Genomic DNA, 19,480 nt, shown 5'->3' on the forward strand with positions numbered 1-19,480 from the left:
AAAGTAAGATTTTTATATTAAATGCAATACCATTGTCATGTTTGCTGTTATTACAGTTTCTTGCATGATAATCCACTCTTTACTTATTAAGTGTCAGCACTTTACTTGTTTTTGTTGTATTGTTATTAATCCAAGGGCTGGTGGTTTAATCTTATTTCTAACTATAACAAGTCCAGCAATACTGTATTATTAACTGGATATTGCCAGCAACGTCCCTTGGCTGTGAAATACATTTACATTATAGTTGAAATATATTACAACAAATGTGTCAGTTTTACAATAACATCTGTCCACTTAGACATTATTTACGTGTTAGTTTCTACGCTGTGAAGAGGGATGACTACCTGCACCTGACCCGTCTCTGGCATGAGATGGCTGCATCCTCACCAGAATCCTCTACTTCAGACGGGGGCCACCTCCACCAATCACAAGCGCTGATCAAAGCGTCGTCCAATCAGAGTGAAACAAGACAGAAGGGGTTGGAGATATACGCATGCGCATTAACAAGTACGGAACTAGACGGTGTATTGACTGGTAATGATTAGCTATTAGCTTGTTCTAAGACTTTCTTTTACATTATTTTTTGTTTTTACCAACTTTATTATTATTGTACGCTAAGTGTATTATGAGGTTATTGTACCGACACACGTACTCTTGGTATTTTGTATTTATTTACGTGTTTATGGGTTGCTTTCAGCTAAGCTAAATTCGCTCGTTAGCATTAATTTGTTAGCTCTCGGCTATCGAGCAAGAAGTCGTTGTATTCTGCCGAGCAAAAACAAGCATAGATACCTAATGTGGCTTTGATGCTTTGGTGTTTCATAACGTTATCGTCTATTGCACGGCATGTTCATAGCTAGTTGTGACAGTTATTTTATTTATCTGCAGATTCTGTCTGAATTGAGGCGTTTCTGGTGCAGCAGAGTGTTGCTAAATACAGTGTGGAGCCGCATAATCATGATGTCCTGTCAGTACCTGCTGCTGCTGCTGAGTGTGGGAGTCTCGGCGGTGGAAATCCAACGCCCTCGTGGTGTCCCTTTGTCAAGTAAGTATTTGTAACTTCATAAGTACAGGTGTGTAATTCGCTGGGGTGAAAGTTCACAATGAGTTTTCTGTAGTTTTGGAGCTGTTGTGTAACTGACTCGTTCTTTCTGTTTGACCTCTAAAGAACGACAGTTCTATGAAGAGGGCAAACCTTTCACCTGCCTGGATGGCTCCCGCACTATTCCCTTTGACAGAGTGAATGATGACTACTGCGACTGTCAGGACGGCTCTGATGAGCCAGGTGGGTTTCACCTGCATATTAGAGTCTCCTGTACTATTTCTTCTTCTTTTTTTTTTTTTCACAGTTCACTGAATTAATAAAGCAGTTACTATTAAATGTATAGGAGGCCTGCTTGGTCTGTTTTGATTCTTGCTTTGCCAGGTTATGACCATTTGTTGTCACATTTATTTGCAGGCACTGCTGCTTGTCCCAACGGCAGCTTCCACTGCACCAATGCAGGTTTCAGACCTGGCTTCATCCCTTCCTCCCGCATCAATGACGGAATCTGTGGTATGAGTTTTAAACTGTGATGACTATTTATTTTCAGGTGTGTTGTGTCGGCCGGATTTCTTTTAACATCTGTGTTTCTTGTTCAGACTGCTGTGACACAACAGACGAGTACAACAGTGGTTCTGCCTGTCAGAACACCTGCAGGTGGTTATAAATCTAATGATTTATGAATGCCTATTGAGCCTGTACTTGTGCTAACATACACACATAGTTTCCAGTAAAGGTTAAATATTTTGTTTTTGTCTAGTTCTTGTTTTTAACATGTGTGATTTGCAGGGAGATGGGGCGCAAAGAGAGGGAGAGCATGCAGAAGATGGCAGAGATTGCCAAAGAGGGCTTTGTGCTTAAACAACAACTTATCCAGGAGTCCAAGAGGGGCCTCGAGGATAAGAAGGTGTGAAGAACAAGAACACCTTTATTTGTTTGTGTAATAATCAACATCAAGGGCTCTGGGATATGGATTATCGCAATGTCAAATATGTTTTTATTCCAAGATACTGACACTTCAGTAGAGATGTTAGAAGGTGTCTCTTGTGCCATAAATTAAATTGAGTTTTAAGGTATTGTGAGGATCTTAATTTGGTTAAAGTTGTTTTGATTTGTTTCAACAGGCCAAACATGCAGATATTGAGGTTAGTAAGAATGAGTTGGAAAAGACGGTTGAGGCTCTGAGAACTGTGAAGGAGACTGCTGAGCAGCCAGAGAAAGAAGCCAAAGAGCGCCATCTGAAGGCCTGGGAAGGTAAATTGGGATGTGACGGCATATCACCATCTACTGTTTGTACAAAGAATCACTTTACAGAAAGTGTATAGTCTGTCTTATTAACAAAGTTTGAGCTACACTAACTTGCCTGGATGATATAAACTAGTAGTACTCAAAACATTTCATTATTGCACGACTTTTGACCTGAAGTCAAAACGTGTAGTTACACTGAGTGTGAGATCAGAATCCCTGATAACTCCAAAATGATATTGTTGTTTCAGATCAAAAGGCTGTTATTCGAATGGAGAAGGACAAGGTTAAAATGGCTGAAGTGTTTCTGGAACTGGACGATGATGCAGATGGCTTGTGAGTATCATCACCCTCCAGAATGATTAGCACCCACAATGAGGGAGCTCACCAGGGACAACTTAAAAAGCCAAGTTGAATAAAATAGTGCAGAAGAAGAGATGCAGCATTTGGTAATCTGAAGCAATATTTACTTTAATTTGTCTTTGAGAATATATTATTGTTCTTTAAGAAGATTGTATGTTCATGCCTTTCATATTCAGTGTTTTTGTAGTTGGCCTTGTTGTTTTTAACTCAGTTAATGATGTATTTTTTTGTGTCAGTGTCTCTGTGGCTGAGCTTCTGTCCCACTCTGAGCTCGACTCAGATTCAGAGGATTCATTCACAGAAGCAGAAGCTCAGGTAATTATTTACTTTTTGATTTGTTCTTATAAAAACACAGATGTTAAAGTATAGTTATTGTTTGGACTGTACTAAATGTCAGGTTTTCAAATTGAGCTTTGAATGCCATAAAAACATCCTCGAACAAAACCTTTTAATTTAAATAAAGTAGTCCATCTGTTTTAATTTGATATATTAAATCCACTTTCTTTAATAAGTAAACATAAATACATCTGCTGAGTCCCGCGATGCTCGCTGTGTGTGTGTTTTGAAAGACATAGAGGGGAAGGACGGTGGACTCTTGCATGCACAATCAATATCAGTGTTGCCTCATCTTACTGTGCAAAGAAAAAAAGTTGGGCAGCATTCAAATGATTAACATGTCAACATTATACATGAAGCTTCAGACTATCGGTACAAAAAAAACAACTGATATGAACATTGTCTTTGGTTTGTGTAGGGACTGTTGGGAGGAGTGGACAAAGTGGACCCTGTAGCATTTGAGTCTGTTTGGTATGCTATCAAAGAAAAATACATTTCAGAGGTAAGAACCTGATGATTATTTTAGTTATCGCCACATGAGAAACGATCATTTAAATGTGTGACTTTCTTGGCAGCAGGCCAACGTAGACATCCCAGCGCCTGTGGAGAATCCACCGGAGCAGATCAGGGAGCCAGAGTCTGACAATGACTCCGAGTTGTACCCTGAGGATGACATCCCAGAGGAAGAAGAGGAGGATGATGAAGAGGACGAAGATGATGACACAGAGGACAGAGACTTTAAGGTAAGAGTTTCTCCATTAAACTTATGCTGGATGATTCACACATTTTTTTTGTAATTTTTTTTTTGTGAGTCACTGTTATTGGTGTTTGATATGCAGAGTCCTCCTCCGACGCAGACCCAAGAAAAGAAGGATGACGATGATGAGGGGACTATGCCTACCTACGACCAAGAAACGCAGATCCTCATTGATGGTAAGCCCATGTATGAAAGTGAGTGACTCAGTCAATCCTCAGTTTTGAGTGAGTCATACTGTGAAATACTAAAGGGGGAAAAAAAAGCACAGATGTGACTGCATACCTATTAGTTTACATTTGAATATCATCACTCCTTCTGGTCATGAAAAATAAGTTGTTTATCAGAAAAACGATTTCATTTAGTGAACAGTGTTGCTTTTTGTCGTTTTATATCAAAAGCATCAACAGGAGGACATGATTTGATCAGACCTTATGTGAGCACATGCTTGTATGGGTTACATCTGAATTTCCATGTTTAAATTCTGTGCATTTGTTGCTCCCAGCTGCTCAGAAAGCCAGGGATGCATTTGAAGAGGCTGAGAAAGCTCTCCGGGAAGTTGATGATCAGATCAAGTAAGTACTAGAAATATATGAAGGAGTCTCTTCGTCAATATTGCAATCAGTGTTTGTAACCACAGCTGCAGTCTAACTCTAAAAGGCTACAATGGATTAAACATGCTGTATTTGCTTTGTGTTTGCAGGAACCTCGAGAAGGAAATCTCCTTTGACTTTGGACCCCATGCTGAGTTTGCTTACCTCTATAGCCAGTGTTACGAGTTGACTACTAGCGAGTATGTGCACACGCATTCTTGTATTTATTATTTGTTATATGTTCCTACTTCTGAAGGATTAAGTTAATCTTTTGCTTTCAGGTATGTCTACAGGCTTTGTCCATTCAACAGAGTTTCACAGAAACCCAAGTTTGGTGGATCAGAAACTAACCTTGGGTAAGAGAGGGTTATCTTGTTCTTAATATTAGGTTTTTTTGCGCTGTTTAAAAAGAAAATGTCATCCACACTTGGCTCTTCCCATACCTTCCATTGTTTGCTGTCTATAGATCATGGGGACATTGGGCAGGTCCCGAAGACAACATCCACTCTGTGATGAAGTATGAACATGGAACAGGGTGCTGGCAAGGCCCGAACAGATCCACCACGGTGAGGCTCGGTTTACTCTATCTCTCATAGATAAAGCACAGAAAATAAGTATTATTTGTTGTCTTTCAGATTAAATTAACATGTGGAAAGGAGACAGTTTTGGTTTCTACCTCGGAGCCCAGTCGCTGCGAGTACCTGATGGAGTTTATCAGCCCTGCTATCTGCCAGGAACCCCCAAGCCTGGATTCAGGGCTTCATGAGCATGTAGAGCTCTAAATCCATTTGATTTGTGAGTAACTCCATTTTCTCTGTTTGTTGGCAAACCTTAAAAATGAATTAAGTCACACATCTGTCTGCTGCAGGATCACATCTTTTCTTCAGTCGGATCGTAATTTTATTGTAGAAGTGTTTTTGATCAGAAAATATACGGCACCTTCAATGAACAACTGATCACCATTTCTAAATGGTGTTCACGCGAACTAAATGAAAATCAGTGACAGTCAGAGCAGCTTCACTTTTTAGAAGAGCAAGACGGCAGCAAGAGCAAGGTAATAGCAACTTAATTTGAGTTTGTTGGAGTTAGAATATGATAATAATGAAATGATGCACTTAATTAGTGAAACAAATGCCACATTTTGATACAATAATGTGATTTATTCTCTCAGCGCATTGGTGAAGTATTTCATCCATCATTTGGTGCAGACATCTTAAAACGTGTTTAGTGGTTTGTGACACGTCAGCCTTGAGCAGTTTATGACTTTGACATTTTTCATTAAGCTGTCAAACATTTAGTCACATGGAAAGCAGAGTAAATGCAGTATTTTTATTTATTCATTCTTTCTTTCTTAAATATTATTAATCAGGGTTTTCTGTGGTTACAGATACTGGGATAGCTTGCGCATAATTTAATTATCAGGTGATATCACTGTTACTGCCGCTATAAACAATGTATAGTTGTATCATATTGTGGGCTTTCCTGTGTAGCTTCCCTTTTTAAAATGCACTATAACTATAAAAGGTAATGTCAGTTATTTGACTTTTCAGATTGACTGATTGATTGAAAATGTTTCTCCTCCTGTTTTTATGGTTGATGGTAATGTTGCAGACACGCCATTGAACCTAGCTGACCTTTATTATGTTGTGTGGGTGACTTTAGGTCTGTTCAAGCAAGTGTGTACGTGAGAGGGTCTGTGATTGTTGACCTAAAGAAACACAGAATAACCCAAATGTAAGTGCTGACGAAGATAAGACCAGAAGTAGATTCTCATCACTGGTGTGAAAGCTGAGTCCTTCAAAAGAAACCTCTGGGGATTAATTTTAAATAAATTGCCCTTCCCTTTTAGTAGGAAGTCATGACGTAAGCCGACGGGCCGTTGACATGACTGTGCGCTCGCTCTTGCAGGTTGTTCTTGAGGGACCACCGTCACCGCAGCAACAGGAAGTTTCCGCGAGCGGCAAAACCTTGGCATCAATAAACAATTGAGAATAAATGATGGAAATTCCAATGAGTATTTAAATGTTTTACTCATCCAACTTCCACTGCTATCTGTTAATGTATTGTTTCTCTGATTTATGTCAAATGTAGTAGTCATTCCATTGTTTTCCAATAAAGTAAATTTTATCATATTCCAATCCTCTGTCCATTTCTAAATGTATTTTCTTGTAACTAAGCTCTTAATTAATACGGGGGCCTTCCAAATAAGCTGCGTGCAGTTATACTTAACCGTAGTATTGATTTAAATATACTTCTAATATCCTATTGCTGTAAATAGCACATTGGAAAGAGCTGTGTAGAAATATTTAAACAGTCGTCTTCTGCCGCTAGGGGTCTCTTATCCAAAACAATCACAGAAGAGGGCGTTTGGTGACATGAAGTAGTGCGGCATCATGGGAGTTGTGGTCTTCACCAATGTTAGGATTCCTTCAGTGTTCATTGTTCAGGAGGTTTTTGCTAGAAGGCGAATTATCCGCAGAGGTCTCCTCCCCTCCACAGCAAACAGACCAGTTGAACCATTAAAACCAGTGAAAACACTGAGTGAAGCTGTTTCGTGTTAAAAACAGGTGTTCAAGGCTGTTTGAAGGACACGGGGCTCCTGGAGCTGCCGCTAACATTTCAGCTTGTTTCGGACAATTTAAGAGCCAGACGTCCAATGAATAAAATCCTTCATCTGGTTAAAATATATAGTGAAATAAATTTAAAACTGGGTTAAAAAATGCAATTTGTGACAGCTTCTGTCTGAAAGGGGATTTGATGCTATTGACAAGGCGACCAAATTATCTCAATATAATTCCACATTTTTCTGGTTTTGAAAATTGTAGGAAACATTTGGAATAATGCAAGTACACAACTCAAAATATATAGCGTAGGTCTCGTAGTTTTTTTTTAACTTTTTAATGAGGAAAATGTACACATAACTTAACTGAAGCAGTGATATATTATGTTCCTTCTTTCATACTTTCAAACTGTTGATCTGCATTCATTTAATAAATATGAAAAATATAGATACTTGTAAAAAATGTTTCATTTAACTAACTGGAGAGCATAAGGAAACAACTTGGTCATAACATTCAATGATATTGTTTCCACAGTCAATAAAAATTGGGTCACTCAATATTTGTAACTTTTATTTTATTTTTTTCTGGCATGTAAAGTACAAATAATTAAACAATTCCATGAAAAAGTCTTCAAGCGTCTTCAGCTGAAATCCCAGTAATAAATATCCTAGACTAAACTGAAAGGTTTATTTTTTTTTTCTTTGTTAAATTTTGACATTGTTCATTTGGTCATGTTTGGAAGTATGAGATTTTGTATTTCTTCAGCTGACATTGGTGCCAGCAGAACTGTTTTGATCATTTTCACCTTTTGATTTGTTCTACCATTCCAGGAAAATGTAAGAAAAACATCACTAAGTTACTGCGTCCCCTCTTCTAAATAAATAGACACAAAATACAGTTGGTTGAGAAACAGAAGGACCACTCGCCCCTTTATCACCCCGCAGACTCCCAAGAAAACCTTCCTGCAGCTGTTCGGAGCTCCGTCATATTTTGCGGGAGCTCTTGGCTTCTTAGTCTCAATAGCACAAATTGATACAGATGATCTCAGTATTACAATGCTTTTGCAGAAATAGAACCCATAGTATCTTTTTTTTTTTTTTTTTTTCACAAGTCAAGCCATCAGCATAAACAGGAAAGCATCTTGCGAGCTAATCAAAGCTAGGACATCCCCTTTGTTCCTGGCTGGTTGCTTGACCCTCAAATGGGCCAACGCCTCGCTACAGGGGCCGTCCCACGTCTCAGGGGTCCACCGAGTGGTTGAAAAAACAAGACTGTGATTAGATTAAATAATTAAAAGATTTTCATTTAACAAGACAAACAGAACACAGGCAGTAAAGGCATAACATCTAGCACACAGCATGTATGTTTATACACTTCAATTAGTTAAATATAGCAGTGCATTCTTTGACTATGGAGAACGTTTCCAAATCGTACTTCTAAAGCTGTTTTTCTATTTGTCCCCCTTTTTAAGAAACAAAATGGTGTAACCACAATTTTGGCAAACTTAAAATCTTTTAAACTTGCAAATATAATGAAATAAACCATAAATATACACAAAACATACTTTATACGAGGCAATAATAATAATCATAATAAATAGTTTTTAAGTTAACAATAAGTTAAAACTACAAGCTTAAAGTCGCCCAAATAATACAAGTTTGTTGGCGCTATTTTGAATTTTTTCTGTTTAAATTATTTTATGTTGCAACAAAAGCTACCACAGACTTTTACAAACACAATTGAACACAGTTTGATTGAAATAAAAAAATCTAACTAAGTCTAAAATCGGCATACACTGTAAAAACTGCAACTAATTAAATAATGGAAGAAAAATAACAAACTGTACCCAATCAATGCAACCAAACATAATCTTTGACCCATGTGTGTTATCTATGGCAACATCAACAACACAAATACACTAATTTAACAAGTGAGTCCGATATGTAAATGAAATCAATAAATTACAGGTAAAAAATGATATTTGAAATTGACATGGGCTAAAACTGATGATATATTAGACAGTATTCCTTTCAAGGTCGTTGAGAATTGCTCTATAGGTCAGCCAAATATGCAGTTTGTTTGAGCTTGCATGGTCAGAGCACAAATTAGGGACTGAGGAAGTGATTATGGAAATTTACAGATCAGACCTCTCATCGCTTGCTTGATTCTCTTAATGAGTCTGCTCATTTGAATGTTTTTGTCTGAACTTTAGCTCCTTTCACTATCCCGCAAACCTTTTCAGTGTGACGTTTAATTTCTTTTTTTAAAAATATATATCATTTGTTCTCAGTCAATATAAAAACAAAGCACATTGCACTTACTGTTCCATAGGAAAGTTTTTTTGTCTTTTTAAATGATTATTGTTGTTGCTCAAGCAGTGTAGTACTGTTTCCTGCCATAATCCATGGCTCTCTACTGTACATCCGGTGTAGGTCTTTGTATCGACTGTGTATGAGGGGTCATTTTGGGCCGTGGGTTTGGTTTGTGGGTTTGACTGTACTACATCGGACACGGCCGGGTAAACAACTCCAGCTGCGGTTCAACGCGGCCTGTTATCTCGCTTGTTCGTAACGTCCATCACCGGTCTGACCGAGTGATCTCCTGCAAATTGCTCGACCCAAAATAGCTAGATTAGTCCGTGTATGTGGAAACGCCAGCAACAATCATTCAGAGTATTTCGGGGGATGAAACAGTATAAGTCAGATCGAAAGATGCTAGAGTAAGTGGTGCAATGTTTTAAAGGATTAAATTGGTCACAAGACGAAGCAGATGATATCAATGTTGTGGGGAATTACATGATATGGACGCATCCGGTTTTTACCTTTGTCAAGAGGTGAATTTATTTATGATATGCCTTTCTTTTGTCATTCGATGTGTGTGCATGAAATTTGTGCAAATGCGATTGCTTGCAACTGTTTCATTTAAGCATTTGGTTTAGTGGATATAGGATTTACAAACTGATATGTGCAACTTAAGTATTAAAAGGTAATGATAACGGAAATTGTAGAGGGTCCTTATTCAATAAATAACATAGATTTTTTTTACAGCAATTACTCAGGGAATAATATAGTTAGTCTTAATTTATCCATCTTGGTACTGACTTGCAAAGCAATTCTTTGGCAAAAATCAAATCTATCTAATCATAAAGAATCATGCTCAGTGTTCATTATAATTCTGCATCACGGTTTGAATCTGCTTTTTACCTTTTTTATTTATTTATTTGCAAGCAGCTATTGGGTTTTTCAGCTGGGCAATGAGCCGGTCTCACTGCAGCTTTATCTGGGATTCTCTAGTCAAAGAACTTCACTTCACTGCACCATCATTGAAGCAACACTGTACACAACTTCAGGACAAGAGAGGAGAGTGCGTCTAAGCACTCAGACGTATAAATGTGTCAGGTTATATGCCCAACTGTTTAAATTCACTTTTGTTTTTTTCCATTTTTACATCAAATTTGTTTCTGTTAGTTTCAATCAATGTGATATGGTTAAGTTTGTACTAGATACAATGTTCCTTCGCCCCCTCCCTAAATCCCCACCCATACACCGCATGCTTATTCCCCCTTGCTCTGCAAAGATCAGAGGGTTTAAAATAAAGCCATGCGATGTCCCAATTTTTCCAAGCTTAAGAATCTGTAAAAATTCAGCACAAGGTCTTCGTCCTTTGTATGTATAAAAATAGATTTATCTCTAATGTAATCCTTTCAAAGAGATCGTCCTCTTTGGCTAACACAGCGTCATTTAGAAAAGCAAAAGCAAAAATGTCTTGAATATAGTTGACCTTATTTAATCTATTATCATGTGCAGATGTCTTGATATTGAAAGACATTAGCTCTCCCCGTGGTAAATGTAGACAGGTTGGCCTTAATGTTTCATCCAGGGTGCCATAAATAATTTTCATGCAATTGAGTTGGGGATATTTTGAGAAATGCTATTTTTGTTTTAGTGCCAAAACAGATCTGAAGCAAATAAATAAATACCTCTCTGTTGTAAACAGAAGTATTATTATAACACTTATTTCCAGGCTTGATGTTGTACAGTCATCTTTTGAGAGGGCAGGAGTTCAAAGTTTCTGGGAAGCTTTTTAGAGAATTGAGAGGTTTTGAATAAAACTGAGGAGCATTTGGCAAAGCTGGAGAAACTGGTAATCTTTCTCCTCAGAGGATCTGCGAGCATTTTAACATTGCCCGATATTGTCGCTCACACACGAGACTCTAAGTCAGTTTTAAACGTTCAGTCATTTGGAACTGCCTTCCTCTTAATCTGCTCTTTGCATGTTGTTACAAGGGAATGGTGCAACATTCAACCTCATTATTTCGGGGAGCTTCGTTCTGTGCACGAGACGGAAGAATAATACCGGTGCTCTTGGGTTTTTGCTCATCGGTTGTTGTGTCTCTGCAGACCAGCTTAGACCGTCATTCAGTCATGGGGAGTGGTGTTTGACATTTTCTTCAGAGTTACTTCTAGCAGCTACTTGGGTCCCCATAATTCCCTGCTTCCATTTGTCTGGATGAATCTGAAGACTTCACCTGTCTGGAGTGCACTAACATTCGTAATCAAAACGATGTCAGCAAGAACAATATCATTTTGGATGTGTTGTTTGCTTTTTCTCTCTTGACCTCTTCACACCAGATGGCCTTTCAGTTAAAGGGATAGCGCACCGAATCGTGGCTGACAAAGCCATGCTTAGTAAAATGGCCGGTGGACAATAATAATAATAATAATAAAAAATACAGGTGCGATGAAAAAATGATGCAAAAAGGGAAAAAAACACCGGTATTTTCCTTTTGGACGTGGCTGTGTGGCGGTGAAACGGTTTCCCCCTCCAACTCGTCGTCACTCTCTCGCCCACTAGAGATTTACTAATGAGCGCTGCCACCATGGGAGCGCTGCCACTCTGCTCTAAGTTCACAGACAGTCTGCTTGAATCCATCCTGAGGATAGATTTGAAGAAATACAGGGAATCTTTTTCACGTTCTTGGGGACTAAATATATCATCTAGTTATTGAACTGTGTACTCTTAATGTTGTTCGGCGTGAGACTGTGAGGGAAAAAGGGATTCTGATGGCGGTCGGACTCTTTTCTGCGACCAGTATTCATTGGTTCGCCTAAATCTTATTGGGTCTGAGCTAACAAGCTCACACAGGGTAGAGAAACTGCCTTTACGCTAGGCACCACCTAATTCAGGTCAGGAAACAGTAGTCAAAGTTTCTAGAAAATGCTTACATACTCGGCTATTATAACCACCTTAAATATTGAATATATAGTTATATTTTAATAGACGTATATAAGAGAACACTGTTTTTTAATTTCATTTTCTTTGATCTAAAAAAATCGCTGATTCAAAATGCCCAAGTGTAAAAAAGTGACTACATCCTCTCCAGCAAGATAATAGGAGAGATGGTGGGGTAAGAGTTTGGGTAAATTGCACATATTCGTTCATTTAAATTTTTTTGATCGTTTTGTTCATCAGTTGTCATTATTTGCCTGAATTCAATCAAAGCAGTCAGTACACATTCTCTGTCACATTCGTTAGACTGTCTCCTAAATTGATAGCTCTTGCCCCTACCCAACAAACCAGCTACGTACCCCTTCTAATTCAATCCAGGCAAATACAGGGAAGGACTAGCATGTTGTGTAAAGAAAGAAAAAAAACTCCACTAGTGTGTTTGTTTGATACTCTGACTCGTGTATGCTTGCGCTTATGGGTATGTTTGCTCATGTCTGTGCGTGTCTGCGTGTATCTGCATGTTTGTGATAATATATTATGGATTTGTGTGAGAATGTGTCAGAGAGAGACTCAGTCCAGGCCCATGTAGAGTGATGGCACAGGGAGCTCAAGGTTTTGCTCCCTGCAGGTGGAAGGAGCTGGTGCCACAGCTGCCTCGCTCTCTCTCTCAGGCCTTGTGCTGCTTGCTGGTCTTGAAGGAAACCTGCAGCACGCGGTCGCCCAGGCGGTAGCCGTTAAGGCTAGCGATAGCCATGGCGGCTTCGTCGTAGTTGGTCATGGTGACAAAGCCAAAGCCCTTACATTTGTTGGTGGTGAAGTCACGGATGACCTTGACGTTGGTGACGGCGCCGAAAGGCCCGAAGAGCTGCCACAGGACGCTCTCGTCCGCCTCGGGGGACAGGTTGTACACAAAGATGCACCAGCCGGCTCCAGTTGGACCAGTGAGGTTGACCCCGGCCAGGCTGGTCATGCTGTCAATGGTGATGGGGGAGAATCTAGGGAAGAGAGTAGGAGAGCTACCATGGGTGTCATTCTGAAGTTCCACACAGAATTCACTTCTCTACACTGTCTCTTTTATAGGTGTCTGTGAGGAATGATTGGAGTCGGGGGACACCGTCTCCATCCCCTCTGCTGTACAGTAAGTAGATAAATATGTGTGGGCACCACAGCGGCTCCAAACTACCCGCTCTCATACAAAATGACACTGTGTGCCCTGAGACACGGGACACCCACACAATGTGAATATTTTCTCTGCTGACCAAAGCCTCTGCAAGAATTAAACTCATGAATCACAATGTTCAACGGAAATCACAGTATTGTAACAAAACACAGAAACCTAGAGAGGGATGAAAAGCAAATTGGAATCAAATCATACACAAACTGGAGCAAACAGAGGAGACGCAAACGAATCTGGTATGTCCATGCTGGTGAAAAAAAGGGGACATTAAAGCAACTGAAACTGACAATGTTAGTTCATAAATAAATACATATAAATTATTTCTATTAATTAAAATAAAAGAACGAAAAGGTTAAAACAAAGCCATGCCAGAATACCCTGCTGTTAGAAGCTTGCACCATTGCTTATTGCAATTGCAGATAGTATTTTGTTGTCTGGGCTGCTTCTGTTTAAATGGGCAGTGGGTATTAAAAAGTATGGCCATTATCTCTGATTCTGAGATGAAGTCAGCAGGCGGTATTCCAGGCACTTTGTTTGAGGTTTTATTTTGGCATGGATGCTTTTGAAAATACACCTTTGGCATTTACCTCTTGACTCCGTAGCTGGCGTTTAGTAAATTGTCGAGTCTGCAACGCAAGAGGGAGAATGAAGGGGATGCAGAAGTTAGTTATGAGATCTACAAGGAAGGGGGGCTTTCAGTTAACATGTTGCTTCTTCACCAGCTGGCCTCCAGAGGGCATCCTTCACTGCAGCGCAGTCCCAAACCATCCAACCACAAACTGAAGGCGTGTAAAATAGACCTGTGAGTCTCAGCTGGTATTTATTCTTCATTGTGACTTCAGTTGGTTAAGCTTCCACAATAGATTCCCCTTTAATAGTTTAAATGTAACATCCACTGGTTATAAATACGTATCCATACTGAGTATTCCAACCTGAGAGGGTATCTACAACGGTTTCTGAGGTTCCATGAAACATATTTAATACTGGAAGCTTTTGGAACCTTTTTCAAAATTACCGTCAGTTTTACTCTTTATGACGCCTATGTGGTATAGGCAAACGTTAAAGGTTCAGTGTTATTCTTCTTCAGCCAAGATTTATTTAGCTTTAGTTTTTTGTCGTATTTGGAAAAGTCTGGTCTCTTACATTGGTTTTGAGCTGTTATTTGGATCAGGTCCCTTTCCAAGTGAAGGGATCATGCTGCAGTTTAAAAGAAAGTCAGAGAGAAAGAGTGAGAAGGAGGGACAATGCAATATTGTCAATTCCTTCCGTACTGTAAAGCTATAATATTGCTTAAAGGAACAGTTTACTAATAAAGTTGTGTTAATATTGACAGAAAACGTTATTTTTTTGTTGTTGAATGTTTTCGATTACACATTTGTCCTCATAAAATTAGACCACAATTGCTGTTTTCGGGATGTGCCACGTCATCTGATTGATTTTTTTTTTCTCCTATAGGTGATGTGAGGTTCAGTACCTGAAACGCTGAGTCTGGTGGTGCAGGGGCCCCGTGTAGCGGCGGGCAGCGGTCTGGTACAGCTGAGTCAGTAAGGCCTGGCCCGTCTTCTGGCTGGGGTTGTTGGCGAACTTGACAGTGATGGGCTCGGCAGCACCCAAAGGCTTCTGTCCGTTCAGACCTTTGATGGCCTCCTCGGCTTCGTTTCGCTTGTCAAACCGGATGAAGCCCACTCCTCGTGATATGCCTGCTCCGATTCAGAATACAAACCAATGTTACTACCTTGGCATCAAGGGACCGCTGTGGCGAACCGCTCTTTCATTCAGGGGGGCGGTAATGGCGCTTGAGTGACAGCTCGAGAAGTAAATTAAGGCTATACCTGTGACTTGGTCCACTAGGATGCGGGATGTGATGATGCGACCGTATTGGGAGAACAGCTGCTCCATGTCCTTCTGGCTCATGGTTTTAGGGAGTCCACTCACGTAAAGGTTGGCATCACGGATAGATGCCGAGCTTGGCCGAGCATATGATACCTATAGCGCACAAATAAAGTCAATCAATGAGTGCATTTTAATAATATATCCCCAAATCTCAACTCTCAGAGGGATTAAATCAGAGTAAAACAAACAGGTCAACTCCAGGAACATGACAGAAAGTCCTGATGTAACTGTAGCGAGTTCCCAACAAAGAGTCCTCATTGTGACTCCTGCTGATTCCTCTCCACAGACCCAACTGCCTCTGAGCTATCCGTGGACTTAATCAGTGCCTTTAAGCTCGCACTCGCCGCCACAATGAGACCATCACAGACACTCGAAGACTGTAACCATTACCCAAAGTGAAGCCAGTCATCAGCTAACAAGCCCGAGTGTCAGCTTTGCTTTGCAGTGAATCACACATCAGCCTTAGTTGGTGCGTTTTTCCCTGAATCCACTGGTGACTTAATTAGGGCACGGACGTTTTTTGGTGCGTCTGTGTTTATATCCCTTATGGTTTTCTGTTCGCTTCTTACATTCACATCTTCTCTAATTGATTGTAAAAAAAAAGAACCATGAACTTGTTATGGTTTTGGTGTTTATGGGAGCATGTGAACACACGTGTGATAGATAATCCAGTGCGCTGCATTGTTGTCAGAGCTGTGTTTGTGTGTGATGGAGAGACAGAGTGAGTGTTGTCTGAGATAGGCTGAGCTGCCCTCCTCGTCCTGCCTCCTTCCTTTGTCTCTATCCTCTGGGGGAGAACAGCTCCACTGGCAAACAGCAAACAATGTAAGTGCATCACAAGACTTGCAGGATGCTTGACAACTTCTAAACACTCTGTTCACACATATGTATTGGTGTGATAAATATCATTTGCTGATCTCTGGGAGTATTCGCAGCTCTAGAATTGACTCTGCTCATTGCACAGGTACAAAGAAAGCTTTGATGCAAATTAAAAGGGCTTGTATATTTCAGATGAATACAGGTGTTCTGATTTCATCCATCAGTACTGAGCACCAGTGTCTATTGTGTACACAGACAGACTGTATGAGCAGGAGGGTTGTGTTGTGCAGTGATTAGGGTGTTCTGGATGAGTCAGGGGGGAGTTGCTGTGTTCGGGGAGCAAAGGCTGCCCTATAATTAACCCTCTCCCTGTCGCTCCCACAGTACAGATGGTGCCTGAAGCCCATATGGCCTCTAATCCTGTCATTGGCATTCTGCTCTCTGAGCTCCCCCCCCCCTGCTCTTATACCGCTCCCCCCCCCCTCGCAGCCTCACCCCTCTCTGTTAAAGCCTCCTGCAAAATCAGAAAGATAAAACTGGGCTATTGAGCAGAATAATTAATTTTCTACATCTGAGAAGTTCATTATAGACACAGTGATCTATGTATAGATACATCAAATTATTATTGAATGTCATAACAATCAACAATATTGTATAATAATTGTCAAGACAGTCAACACATTTACTGCATGGTTGTTCCAGAGTAAGAAGTATTGAATGACATTATACACACATATTAAAAAAAGACTGAATCCAGTTCTTTTCCTGCGGATAGCTTGTTGTTTCAGTCAGATTTAATGTCCGTGTTCGCTGGCAGCTGCTGGAGGATCACCTGCTCTGCTCTTTCAGAGATTTGATTCCTCAATCCTGCAGTTTGCCTCGATCTTTGATCTACTTTGATCAGGTCGAGGGGGATGGAAGGAAGTCGTGTCTAATAATATGCCCCCTCTTTCCCTCATCTGATTTTGGGACAAAGAACCTCCTAATTAGCCCAGATTGGAGGCAGATGGGGTAACCAGGACTGACCCTAGCGCACCGCAGTCAGACTTCCTAATTACATTTCCATCACAATAACCTCTGCATGCTGTCCGCCCCTTGCTTTCTGACCTCCACTTTCTCCTGCTCTTTTCCCCCTTTCTCTCTCTTCCTTTGTTCTGGCCACCGCTCCCTTCTGCCTCCTCCTCCTCCTCCTCGCCATGTTCCTCCCCTCCCTCTGTCACGTCTGCTGTCGCCACCTCTCTTAACCCCCTCCCCCCCTTGACAAAATCTCCACTTCCTTTCTTTTTGTCTTGCACATCTTCAAGAATCAAAAAAAAGAAAAGAAGAGTGAATATTGAAGAGCGGCTAGGTCTGCTCACCTTGATTGTTTTGGTCTGCAGTTTGAGACCATTGAGTGTGTTGATGGCCTTGTCTGCATCATTTGGATCCACATAGTTTACAAAGCCATATCCCAAACTCTGACCTGGAGACAAAGAAGGAGACAGTGGTGTTAGTGATTCTCAAAACCAGTTGTAGACGACGGTTTCTTTTTCCAAGGTGGACAAAGTGTTGCACCTGTTATCTTGTCTCTGACGAGCTTGCAGGATTCAATCTCTCCGATGCTACCAAACAAACTTTTGAACTCTTCCTGGGTCATGTTCTGAGGCAGATAGTTGACGATCAGGTTGGTTTTGCTGTCGTCTGTGGAGCCATTGGTGCTAATGACTGGACCATTAGGCAGACTGGTTCCGCTTGGACCGTTGGACACCTGGGTTTCCATGGTGCTGATTATCTGCTGAGGAAGAGGGTGGCGTTAGATTCATAGTTCACAAAGAGGCACAATAGCACACAGCAGATATATGGCCGTATAAATGTGCATGTGTTCGTATTTAACATATATAATAAATGCACAAATATAAACGGCACACGCAGGCTGCCCACTCTGTCACTGTCAGAGGGAAAGGTCAGGAATCAGCATTGCTAAAATGGATACGAGGTCTGATTTATTGCCTCCCCTCCCCCATTTTACACACCATCCTTCCTCCTCTCTCGCTCCCTGCCTCTGGTCCTGCAGATGTCACAGTCCCTTTTTCCTTACTCCTCCCCTCCCCCTGCTCTCTTCCAGGGTCAAACCTCATTACATCATTACACAAGGATGGATAATACTGATGGTGGTGTGTGTGGATGGCGAGAGGCTGGGGGAGTTCAGGGGCGGCAGGTCGGGATGACGAACAGCAGGCAGAGTGACGTTGTGAAATGGATTTTGAGCTCCTTAAAATAAGGGAATTTCATGGTTTGGGAGAAAACTAAGTCAGAACTACACCCTTGTCCTTCAGACTTTGTTCCGGTTTCTTAGTGGTCAACTGGCTTTTGTTTTTGTAAGTGGAGTGCGGGTGTGAGTTAGTGCACCGTGAGGTGTTTGTGTTGCTCTGGAGTGCAGCGTGTTGCTTAATTTGATCCACAGGGGCTCCTCAAGGATAATCTGTGTGGCCAGAAACAAAACCTCACACTCACCCTAGTTCTCTGGGTCATTGTTTCCAGTGTAAGTCAACTTGGAAAATCACTGTAAATTCTGCACTGATTTGTTCAACTGTTTGAATAAGAAAACATTTCTAAAATCCTCGGAGTATGGACTGAAAATCTAAATTGCACATCTTGTTTTATTGTGCACATATTGACTATCAGGACAGGCTTTTACAATTTGTATTGTAATGTTCATGTTGAAACATGAAATATTTGATTTAATTGTACATTCCATAGTAAATATGTATGCATGTTTAAAGTTAGCTTACCATTGTTGGCTCAATAAACTAAAATGAGCCTCTCTAACATCCATGTGTGTGCATTTGCAGAATTATAACATTTTGAATATGTTGATGCATTTGAATGTCTTTATTCCCTCTCACAAACAACGGTATAAGGTGTTTGGAAAAACAGTTTGAATGCATATACAGGGTGCTTGTGGTGCCATAATGTAAATTGTTATGTCAGATTGTGGGTTGGAGTTGTTGCAAATCGCTAAACTGTTGGTGTTATGTTTGGCAATAAGTCCAAAGCAACATAATACGTGAAAAAGAATCATTTCAAAATGATATTCAATGAATTTCCTGACTTGATGGAGACACACTGTAGGTGTCATTGAAACATAAACGTTATCTACAACAGGAGTATTTACCTGGCACTTAGCCCCTGTGGCTTTTTTTGGATTGTGTCCTTTAAAACCGTGAAAAATTACAACCTCAGGTATCCAATCTCTTTTAAATCCACCAACACTGTGTGTTCGTATGGGCCGTGTTTCTGTGTTATCATCACATTGCTGGAATAATTCATTTATATGTGCCATTTCATGCACTCTCTCTCTCCTTTTTCCAGCGTCTGCGAGCGGTTCTGTCTAACCTGCCTTTTCTCCTCGTCTCTGTGACCCGCCGTCTCGCTTTGAGCCTCACCTCGTCGCAGGTTGCCCAGGTAACAGCCTCTCAAAGACTGCAT

The 19,480-nt window shown here is 40.6% G+C and overlaps 2 protein-coding genes across 3 annotated transcripts; one reads left to right on the forward strand and one right to left on the reverse strand.

Moving 5' to 3' along the window:
* Positions 1-960: 960 nt before the first annotated feature.
* prkcsh (PRKCSH beta subunit of glucosidase II) lies at positions 961-6,449 on the forward strand (the record flags this gene model as incomplete). 2 transcript variants are annotated; one of them, XM_079233243.1, is made up of 17 exons in its annotated part: positions 961-1,045; positions 1,169-1,285; positions 1,460-1,555; positions 1,642-1,699; positions 1,832-1,949; positions 2,167-2,296; positions 2,539-2,623; positions 2,887-2,965; positions 3,405-3,488; positions 3,562-3,729; positions 3,826-3,919; positions 4,246-4,315; positions 4,444-4,533; positions 4,615-4,689; positions 4,800-4,899; positions 4,969-5,128; positions 6,242-6,449. In XM_079233243.1, 16 exons carry the CDS (start codon positions 961-963, stop codon positions 5,113-5,115), a joined length of 1,596 nt encoding a protein of 531 aa, XP_079089369.1. In that variant the 3' UTR covers positions 5,116-5,128; positions 6,242-6,449. The 2 variants fall into 2 exon arrangements, with proteins under 2 accessions (XP_079089369.1, XP_079089370.1); XM_079233244.1 differs by having other exon boundaries at positions 3,565-3,729.
* A 6,341-nt stretch (positions 6,450-12,790) lies between these two features.
* On the reverse strand, positions 12,791-19,480 carry elavl3 (ELAV like neuron-specific RNA binding protein 3; the record flags this gene model as incomplete). The annotated part of the gene is made up of 8 exons (XM_079232881.1): positions 12,791-13,139; positions 13,888-13,926; positions 14,444-14,497; positions 14,775-15,009; positions 15,133-15,286; positions 17,371-17,474; positions 17,567-17,783; positions 19,388-19,480. 8 exons carry the CDS (start codon positions 19,478-19,480, stop codon positions 12,791-12,793), a joined length of 1,245 nt encoding a protein of 414 aa, XP_079089007.1.

Source organism: Taurulus bubalis (genome assembly GCF_910589615.1).
Source record: "Taurulus bubalis genome assembly, chromosome: 17".
In the NCBI taxonomy this organism is placed as follows: domain Eukaryota; kingdom Metazoa; phylum Chordata; class Actinopteri; order Perciformes; family Cottidae; genus Taurulus; species Taurulus bubalis.